Source organism: Nannobrachium achirus (genome assembly GCF_963921795.1).
Source record: "Nannobrachium achirus genome assembly, chromosome: 16".
Taxonomy (NCBI): domain Eukaryota; kingdom Metazoa; phylum Chordata; class Actinopteri; order Myctophiformes; family Myctophidae; genus Nannobrachium; species Nannobrachium achirus.
In genome coordinates, this window is record NC_137823.1 from 11,700,828 (window position 1) to 11,711,450 (window position 10,623).

General features: G+C 44.0%; 1 protein-coding gene across 1 annotated transcript in view; it reads right to left on the reverse strand.

Moving 5' to 3' along the window:
- LOC308301383 (estrogen-related receptor gamma-like) overlaps nucleotides 1-3,829 on the reverse strand; it is a gene marked incomplete at both ends in the record, with an annotated part of 47,917 nt that extends 44,088 nt beyond the window's left edge. Inside the window, one exon of the mRNA XM_080745355.1 lies at nucleotides 3,774-3,829. Coding sequence (XP_080601481.1) covers nucleotides 3,774-3,829 — 56 coding nt within the window. The remainder of the gene's footprint in view (nucleotides 1-3,773) is intronic.
- Between the last annotated feature and the right edge of the window lie 6,794 nt (nucleotides 3,830-10,623).

Sequence of the window (10,623 nt, forward strand, 5' to 3'; positions counted from 1 at the left end):
TTGTCCCGCCCTGGTTCCGCCTTTTCTATGTTGAATTTGCTAAAACATCATTTTTGGAGAAATAAAAAAAATTAAATCATGCCCAGTCACTATACTGCACCTGAGAGGCTCCTTTTTACTGAAACCAAGTTTAAAATGAGAATTGAATACACAGAATAACAATAAGAAGCAACTGAATTTCAATGGTAGTTGAAGGAGAGAAAGACAAAGCAACCAATGGGTGTGAAGAGGGGCGGGACAACGGGAGGGACTTGACAAAGGGTGAATTCCCCCAGGCGATTTTGACCAAGTACGTTTCCGCTTTACACACACGTGTATATGATGGAAAGTACGCTGTTAATGATGAATGAAACATTGAGCATGGTTATGGGATTCTAACTGAAATAATGATCCCAAGACCCATCCCACCGTGATTGTCGGAATCATCCTAACAGAACAAACTCCACTGTGGTGTCTGACGACAGTGAACTGCTCAGAGCTTTCCTAGCCTTGCATGAACAGTGCTATCACCATCATTCTGAAGATTCACACATTCAAAGGGCTTCATTTGTCTCTCACCACTATGCATGTAACGATTCACTCAACTCACAATACCATTCCAATTATGATAGTAGTATAGGTTTACAATACGATTTTTCATGACTTTTTTTTCAGGCACAGGACCAAAAAAGTATCTCATTTATAATTATTTCTATTACACAAATTTTCATCTCTTTTTTTACAATACTGTAGACAGAAAATATTTTTTATCAATTTTCTTACAAAGATCATGTATTTTATTTGCAATACATGGATTTAAATCGTCACTAGTTTGAATCGGTTTACGATAAATCTTTACATGGTTACCTCTCACTCTCACTCAGTAGGGTTTCATTGATCACAATATACAAATACGGTTATCTTTAAATTGTGTCTGAATAATCCCGCAAGGGTGGGCGGTGAAAGGCAGCCAGACACGAAAATACATTCATTCATTCATTCAATCATTCATACAAGCATCGCAATGCTGGTAAGCCATGCTCTACTGGCTGTGCTGACAGTAACACAAACAAGACGAGATATAACCGGCTATAAAATACGACACAGCGTTAGTTAAAAAAAGTAAATAGGTAAAAAACCTTTCATGAGTTTGTTTACTAAGCCTGTCAGCGTTATCGTCCTGTAAACGAAAGCTTATTGACCACACAACACCGGAGACAAAGGGAAGAAAATGCTGCATAAACATGAGAGCAAAGCAATGCAAACAAAAGCCACATTCTGGTCTGTAGTGACAACATCTCTCCTGGGCCACGCTGTCGCTGAAGAACAACTCATATCACTCATTCAACTCCAAGACTAAAGACCCTTTTCCACTGACATGGCCCAACACAACACAACACCACACCACACCACTCCACACCGCCCACTTGTGTCAGGTTTTCCACTACAAAGACCTGGGTAGAGTGGTGTGAAAGTGGTACTAAACGTGGTACTAAAAAGTATCCAATCCAGAGTAGGTCTGAGCTAGGGGTCAAACACTTCATAATGACTGATCACTCACTGACTTTTCATTTAGACCACCAGGATATAGTTGTAATACATGATAGATTCCATTTGTGTTATAACCTATTATAATGTATTATAATTATCATAGTAATATATTAATACTTTATAGAGTGTTATAATCACAGTTATAATCCATTATAGTGCACTATAATTAGGATGGTTGTTATACAAATTTATATTAATCACAGTTAAAAGGGTCAATTTCTTTCTTACTGATAGGGATACTTTTGTGTAATGGAAAATGTCCATATTTTTATGTGGAGTGGTGTCGTGTCGTGTAGTGAGGTGCTAAAGCTGCAGTCGAAAAGCTTTAGTAGCACGCTTTTCAGGTGTCTCTGTTGCTGCTTAATAACTAATGTGAACGCGCCTCGTTAGAAAAGAGAAATGATTAATGTTAGCGGTGATACTTATTGTTTTCAGTGGTAGAATTTGATTTCACTCTCTAACGTTTTCCAGTAATTACTAAAAATCACTGTACAACTTCTGGCATGTTATCACATATGGTGCCAACCCCGAGTTTCCCGAGTTTGGGCCGTTTTTGAAAAAAAAATGAAAAAAAATAAAAAAATGTTTTTTCAAAAAAAAATTGGGACCTCCAGAAATGTATTAGGCATGATCGCGATCGCGAAATTGCATGTTTAACCCCCATACCAACCCATTCTTTCAAACATGGCAGCCATGTTTGTTTATATCTGAAGAAAACATAATGGCTGATAAATCATGAATGCCTGAACGGATTTCCAAGCAGATTTTTTTGTTTGAAAGCTGTGAACAGTGCGCACACACGTGGTGCATCATCTAGGCATGGGCGTGCACTTTTTACACAATTGCGCAATTACATGGAAGTCAACGTAGGACATTGAAGAGAAAAAATCATGGCTACATAAGTGTTAACTGAACTAAAAAGTTTCTACAAACATCTGCAGTAAGTACAGTACAGTACAGTACAGTACAGTACAGTACAGTACAGTACAGTACAGTACAGTACAGTACAGTACAAGTACACCTACGCAGAACAAAGGGTGAGAAAGAAAACTCATATCAGTGAAATCAATCCAAAAACAGACCCAATAAAATCCTCATAATGTGTCCATTTATTATTTAGAGTTAAATGAACCTTAACGATTTGACAGTGTAAATCAAGTCATGTGGCCACTCAAACATACTGTTCACACTCTGTCTCCATCCACCGAGTTCAGGTTCAGGCTCTCACTACAGACAACAAAAATGTTGAATTACGGCCGTCATAAATCCTCTAGAAAGATCACAAAGCTCTTGTATTGAGGACAAACAACGCATGCAAGACAGCAGTTGGTTTGACAGTGAAGACAGCTGAGCTGGCACAGAGAGTAGAGTAGACTAGACTATAGACAAGACAAGACACGACAAGAGTAGCCTACTGACTAGAGCACTGTTTCCCACGGGTGGGTCGCGGGAGATTTAAATTGGGTCGCCAAAAAAATGCAAAAAGTGTATTTTTTATATAATTATTTATGCTCCATATGTGCATGTGTACAGCATTCAAACAGTGGGATTGCTTATTATTGTCAAGGACAGAACAGAAGCAAATAGGAATTAAGTTTTTATCCAATGATGCTGGTTGCATTGTTACACATATACATGGGTTTTCAATCGGTGGTCTGCGGACCACCAAGGGTCTGCGGACCACCTGGTTTTTCACCTTAAAAAATGGGTCCCCTGATTTTTCATCCCCTGTAAAAAAGGTTTGGGAAACACTGGACTAGAGTATAGTACAATAAAGTCTTTGTGTCAGAGACATACTAGAGTAGACTATAGTAGACCATACTGTCTCTGTCAGATTGGTACCGTGGCTAAAACACTAGGCAGGTACAGAGTGGAGTAGAATTTAAATTACATTTTCAAGGACCCCCTGAACTCTGAAAGTGTACTCACATTTGTATACTGTACGGCCAGAGTTACAGACTGTGTAAATGTCCGTTTAGAACCCCCTGTCAAGGAACCCTGGACCCCCCCGCCCCCCCCCCCCCACTCGAGCATATTGTCACTGTCCTCCAAGTTTCAAATGTGTATGTTTTTTTTCCTTAATGAAAGCCCTGCTTCATCATACAAGAGTGTCGCACAAAAGTAGTGAAAATAGCAGATCTAACTAGCACACAACGCCTCGCAGTAGATATTTTAAATGTTTTTTAAAATAATAACGAAAAAAGGGAGGAACGACCATACAGAGTATAGAGCACAGTACTCACTCGGTGTCGGGGTGGTAGGTGAAACACTCGGGCAGGTACAGCTCCACGAGATCCATGTGGGCAGCCGGACGGGCACTGTGGGCACTGCCACCCTCTGACTGAAGAAGAGAAACACCCAACCACTGATATCTGTCTACAGGCTGGGCACTGTGGGCACTACTACCCTCTGAAGAGAAACACCCAACCACTGCTATCTGCCTACAGGCTGGGAACTGCCAACCTCTGAAGAAAAGACCCAAACACCTCTATCTGTCTACAGGCTGGGCACTGTGGGCAATGCCACCCTCTGAAGAGAAGAGCCAACCACCAACCTCCTGCTACAGTCTCACAAGCTCTCCTCACTCACGATCTGTTTCTCTCTATTCTCTCTCTCTCCTTCTTTAAGTAGAGGTCTCTCTCTCCCTCTCTCTTTCAAAGCCTCCTGTCTGACTGCTTTCCCTTCAACTGTTCCCTCACTTTCCCTTTATTGCGTCTCTTCACTCGCTCTCCCTCCTCCTCTCCGCCTCTCTTCTCTCCTGTTGCGTCGCGGTGTCGATCGCTCTCATTGTTCCCTCTGTCACTCACTGCGTCCTCCTGTGTGTGTGTGTGTGTGTGTGTGTGTGTGTGTGTGTCTCTGCCTGCCTGCCTGACTAGCTGGCTGTGTGTCAAGGAGGAGAGTGTCCCTCTGGCCAGGCGGGCCGTCCCCCTGCACACCCAACCACACCATTTGAATGAGCCCTCCCCCCAGCCCACGCAGAGCCACTGTCTAATTGGCTGCCCCTCTAAGCCAATGAGGGCTCTTGGCAAGGGGCCATGGGTTCTTGGTAAAGAGGATGGTGCTGGGTATTTTAAACACATTCTAAAGCACCTTGTGGAAATGGGGGTAAAGCTACTTCACAATTTACTTAGCAGACTTATACAGTAAACACATATAGGCCTTACATGAAATGCAGAGAGACAGTGTAGTGTAGTGTCTCTCTAGGATCCCACAGGTAAACTAGGATCCCACAGGTAAACCCAAGAAGCTGTAGCGTACTAGCGTCAGTCAGCATACATTGTTTAGTATCGTCGTTGTATGTCCAAAACCGTTCGTTTTGTATTTATCATTTAGAAAAATGAACTAAACTAGTGAAAACAGCCGATCTACAAGCACACAACGCCTCACGCCGCGAGGCGTTGTGTGCTTGTAGATCTGCTGTTTTCACTAGTTTAGTGCGACGGCCTTGTATGATGAAGCAGGGCTTTCCTTCGCGAAAGAATTTACAAATTTGAAACTTGGAGATACGAGGTTTCCACCCGACAACGACGATATTATACTATGAACAGCAGGGGTGCCCACACATTTAGGACTTGAGAGCAACTTTTAAAATGACCAGCTCAACATGATCTACCCACCCAATTTCGTGTACCCGAGGGCCTGAGGGGCTTTATAGCAGCAGCGCACAGGCGTTACATATAAGAAAGCACTTTTAAATAGTAGGGAAAGAATAGGGAAATAGTGGAGGAAAAAGTTGTTAGGCTACTAAAGTTGCAAGTTGTTACTTTTGTGATTATGTTTTTATACATTTACTGTAATAGTTTACATTTTAATTATATATTTTAGGGGCATGTCATGTGGTCTAGCTGCACAGCCTTTGTGATCTACTGGTACTGTAGATCACAATCTACCTTTTGGGCACCCCTGATCAACAGAATAATCTGTATATTAAAACTATAGGATCACAGGTAAGCAATGGGTCTGGCATCAAACGACGCCTTGAGAGGTTGTAGATCGGCCATCGTTCACCGTTTGTTTTGGGGGCGAAAAGAGAGAGTGTTTGGAAATAATGACATTCCCAAAATAGGGATGCCACGTTGAAAGTGGCTAATAAAGGAATGGTTGCATGCATAACAATAACAGGATTATCTAAATTATAATAATAACACGTTGTCACATGTAGTTGGACGGGCATCGATTGCAATGAAATCAGATGAATCTGCAAAGTTGTTTTCTTTTTTTTTCTCCTTTTTTTTTGGGGGGGGGGGGTCATTTCCATTACACCTGATCGGAGCCTTGTATAGAGAGTTCTGCCAATGCGGGGTCAGAAACAATGTGGTTCATGTAACTGGAAATGTAACTTTTCCCTCACAGACTTCAATGCATTCTGTAAACTTCCTGGTTCACGCTTTGTCACTATTCACCAATAGACGTGTATGTAGAAGACCTGGCCCCATGAAGCGAACGGAGTTGGCGCGACTCTCCAATACTCTCCAATATAGCTCTGCCCCTGATGCCCCACATGGAGTGCAGAGCAGTTCATGTGGTGTCAGAGCGGTGCTAAGACGGTGTGCGTGTAGACTCAGTGCTCTGTTCATTAGAGCAGTAATAGGGCTTATTGCAGGTGAAACATGGCTATAGCACTAGCTAGCGGGGCATTAAACCTTTAGCTGCTAATCTGCTACATATGGCCATGTGTCTACACTGAGAGGGAGAGAGAGAGAGAGAGAGAGAGAGAGAGAGAGAGAGAGAGAGAGAGAGAGAGAGAGAGAGATTGACAGACACATTACTTTTGTAATCAACAAGGCTCATTGCTGCTATAATATCAGTGTTAGGCAGGCGTCAGGTAACGCCGGGGGCGACTATATCGTCACTGTCGGGCAGAAACCCCGTATCTCCAAGTTTCAAATTTGTACGTCTTTTTCGCAAAGTATAGCCCAGTCGGCCGCCGCACAAAGGTAGTGAAAACAGCAGATCTACAAGCACACAACGCCTCGCGGTGCGAGGCGTTGTGTGCTTGTAGATCTGCTCAGATCAGTTTAAATCATTTTTAAAATGATAAATGCAAAACGAAGAGTTTTGGACATACAAGGTTTCCACCCGACAACGACGATATACTTTGTTTGCACTCAAGTTCCCACAGACTGGTCATTGACTGTCGCAAAGAAAACTCTCACCCTCATCTCCCCCCCTGTAAACTAACACCCTACTTGGTCATAACTACAGCGTCACACAAAATGCATCAAAAGCATCAGATCTACAAGCTCGCTCTCAGTCTTGGACGCAGGAGGTTTCCAGCAACGGAGAGGATGTGAAGACGTAAATTTAATGATAAATTCACAGCAACACTGAATAAAACGCCATGTCTTGGCCATCTGGCCACTGATGTATATCGGACCGGTTACCCATATATGGAGATCCATGTACTGTATATGGAGATATGCTGTGAAAGCCCAAACATGCTTACTCAGTTATTGTCTCCACCAGCCGAAGGCTGAGGGAGAGTATGTTTTCCCCTCCGTCCGTCCGTCCGTCCGTCCGTCCGTGCGTCCGTGCGTCCGTCCGTGCGTCCGTGCGTCCTCGCAGTTTGTGAACAGCTAATCTCAGTCACCGTTGGCCCGATCGCTGCCAAACTGAGCACACACACTCCCTGGATGCCAATCTAGAACCTCTGCCCCACATTTTTCAAATCAGCCTCATGGTGGCGCTATAACAGGCCGATTTGTGTGGCCTGGTTGTTACCAGCTAATCTCCGGCGCCGTTGGCCCGATCGCTGCCAAACTGAGCACACACACTCCCTGGATGCTAATTCAGAACCTCTGCCCCACATTTTTTAAATCGGCCTCTATAACAGGCCGATTTGTGTGGCCTGGTGGAGACCTGTGCTCGGAAGAGCACTGCTTCTAGTTCGTTATGTGAAAGTCCTATGATGTCTATGATATCTGACATCATACCCTTTCATGCCCATACATGGAGATCCCTGTCTGTAGAACCAGCCAAACAGATATGGGCTGTCTTGGCCATATATGGGCATTCCCTTATGAAGTCCTGTTAGATATGGGCTTAATATTGATGACATCAGGGAACTCCATATAGGCATAAAAGGGATTCTGTTCGAGTGGTTCCCCTGACATCACAGTGATGTCAGAGCGTGATGTCAGAGCAGCAAACCCATTCTGTTCGAGTGGTTCCCCTGACATCACAGTGATGTCATAAAGAATCATTGTTTTCTTTTAAGAAATGACATTGTCCGTTTTTTCTGTGTGAAAAAACGCATCTATGTGCAAAGCCCCTCATCCAAGGCGCTTTACACAGATTGTTCATTACATTCACCCATTCACACACATTCACAAACCTATGGCAGAGGAAACCATGCAAGGCACCAACCTGCTCACTGGGAGCAACTAGGGGTTCAGAGTCTTGCTCAAGGACTCTTCCACACTAACTCTGGGGGAGCCCGGGATCGAACTGGGCACCCTTCGGGAACCCTCCGTGTTCTAATGACGGTTTCTCTACCTCCCCTGAGCCACTGCCGCCCTGTACAGTGAAACTCTATGACACCAGGGTAAAGCCATGGTCTCTGGTCATTGCCGTGAGGTTGACTGAAGCCCAGGACTGCAGAGCTAAATGAGTGTCATGTAAGCTGTGGTGATCAGTGCACGGTAATCCACTTTAAACACCACACTGTGCTGTCATCAGGTTGGGCCCTGTCACCCCAACAACATCCTCTGTTTGAACGGATTACCACACACACACGCACACGCACACACACACACACACACACACACACACACACACACACACACACACACACACACACACACACACACACACAGGCGGTGTGTGCACAGCAAACATCAACATTTTGAGCCTGACTTGCGCTTCTAATATCATCTGCAAAGTAACTAGTATCTAAAGTTTTCAAATAATGTATTGTAAAAGTAATATGTTTTATTTGAATCTGAGATGTAGTGGAGTAGAAGTAAAAGTATTGGAAATTGGAATTATTCAAGTAAAGTACAAATACTTCAAAATGGTACTTAAGTACAGTACTTAACTGCGTCTACTTAGTTACTTTACACCACTGTCGAATATAAACGATATACAAGCTCCGTGGCGTGTTGTGAGCTTGTATATCATAACCGCACTAAAGTGTCACACAAAAGCAGCAGCATTTAGTATAGCCTACACACGGAATACAATCTCAATAAATCACACCGGCGTGAAGTGAGGGGTGCTGCTGCTGGTACTGCTGATGATGTGGCTACCCCATGACAAAAACCCACTTGTCCTAGACAATTCACCGGGAAAATCCCAGTTGTCCTACGCCCAGTTGGCCTACGTCCCAGTTGTCCCACTGTGTCCCAGTTGTCCTACTGTAGCCAGTAGCTACATGTAGCCTACCCCCACCTCAGCATTCGTACAGCTACTGTACTCAAGTAGTGTACAGCTCTCGCCGATAATTCGCCGTCCTACTGCTGTAATTATTGTCCACGACATTGCAAGCGGTGCGAAGGCCAGCGGACCTTGGTCCTGCTCTTCGCGCCCGAGCGCCGCAGGCGAAGCCGTGGTGAATGCAATCGTTATATTTAACGATTGCATTCACTGCATTGCAAGTGCATGATAAACGCATGAATGGGATGAAGATCGCTTGCTTTACAGTCTGTTCGCGGACTAGCCCATACAGCCAGGCTACAGTAGGACAACTGGGACACAGTAGGACAACTGGGACGTAGGACAACTGGGCGTAGGACAACTGGGACTAGCCCAATTCACCCTCCTGGCTCCCAAACTGTGGAATAAACTCCTTGTCGCACTTAGAACAACAGACTCACTTCCTAGCTTCCACCATGGCCTGAAGACTCACCTCTTCAGACTCCACCTACTGTAAGCCCATAGCTTTTAACGAAGCACTCGCCTACCCTCAATGACCATACATGAAAGACAGATAGCATTTTTAGGTTTTTATAAAGTCTTTTACTGATTAGTTGCTTGGTCTACCTACATTATTTTCTAGATTGATATTGCTATGCATTTTATGTGTTGATGTTGATGTATTGATGTATTACCTTGCTTATTGTATTTATGTATTACCTTGCTATTGTAAGTCGCTCTGGATTAAGAGCGACTGCTAAATGCCTAAACTGTAAACTGTTGTCCTGTCTTTGCTTTTATGGCAGTGGACCACAATGGTAACACGCTTCTGCTTTCTTTCTTTTCTTGTGTGTTCATCCACGTTGGCGTTGTTTTAAACTAGTTTAATTGTATTTTAATATCAATAAAGTGTTTCTATTTCCCCCTGATGTTCTGAGCTGACCCCACAGTGCGTTGTGTTAATGTGTAGCTCAGATAAAAGGCCAGACAGACAGACAGACAGACAGACAGACAGACAGACAGACAGACAGACATAGCAGTGTGTTAATGTGTAGCTGAGCCCAGACAGACAGACTGCCTGGAGTGGGAGCTTATCTGCATGTCAAACAACTCACATTAAAGACGCACGCAGCGCAACGCGTTGCGTAGGCTACTGTACACAATACATACTGTAAGCTGCGTGTGCTTTCACAATAACATGAATACTTCTGCCGTGTTCAGGAATGACCCTAAAAAATCGGGGAAGTTGTTCGGTACGCGCACACACACAAACACATGCACACAAAAACGATCATGTGTGTGTGAGAGAGAGAGAAACAGAATGATAGTGTGTGGGGGGGCACCCGTTGGCCTACTGGTCCGGGTGCATACCACTTAGGCATTGCCACAGAGGCATGGATGCCTGTTGGCGTCGCCGGTTCGATTCCCGATCCGGACGACCTTACCCAGAAATGAATGTTAGCGTGTGTGGTCAATGAATTTAGTACACAGGACCCCAATGGAAACAAACCATATGCTGTCTTGGAAAAAAATCCTTTTAGCAGACTTGTATTGTTATGTACTTCCCTGTACTGTACTGTCTCTGCAAACTGTTAAATAAAGTATTTAATCAATCAACCAGTGTGTGTGTGTGTGTGTGTGTGTGTGTGTGTGTGTGTGTGTGTGTGTGTGTGTGTGTGTGTGTGTGTGTGTGTGTGTGTGTGTGTGCGAGCGTGCATGAGAGAGAGAGACAGACAGACA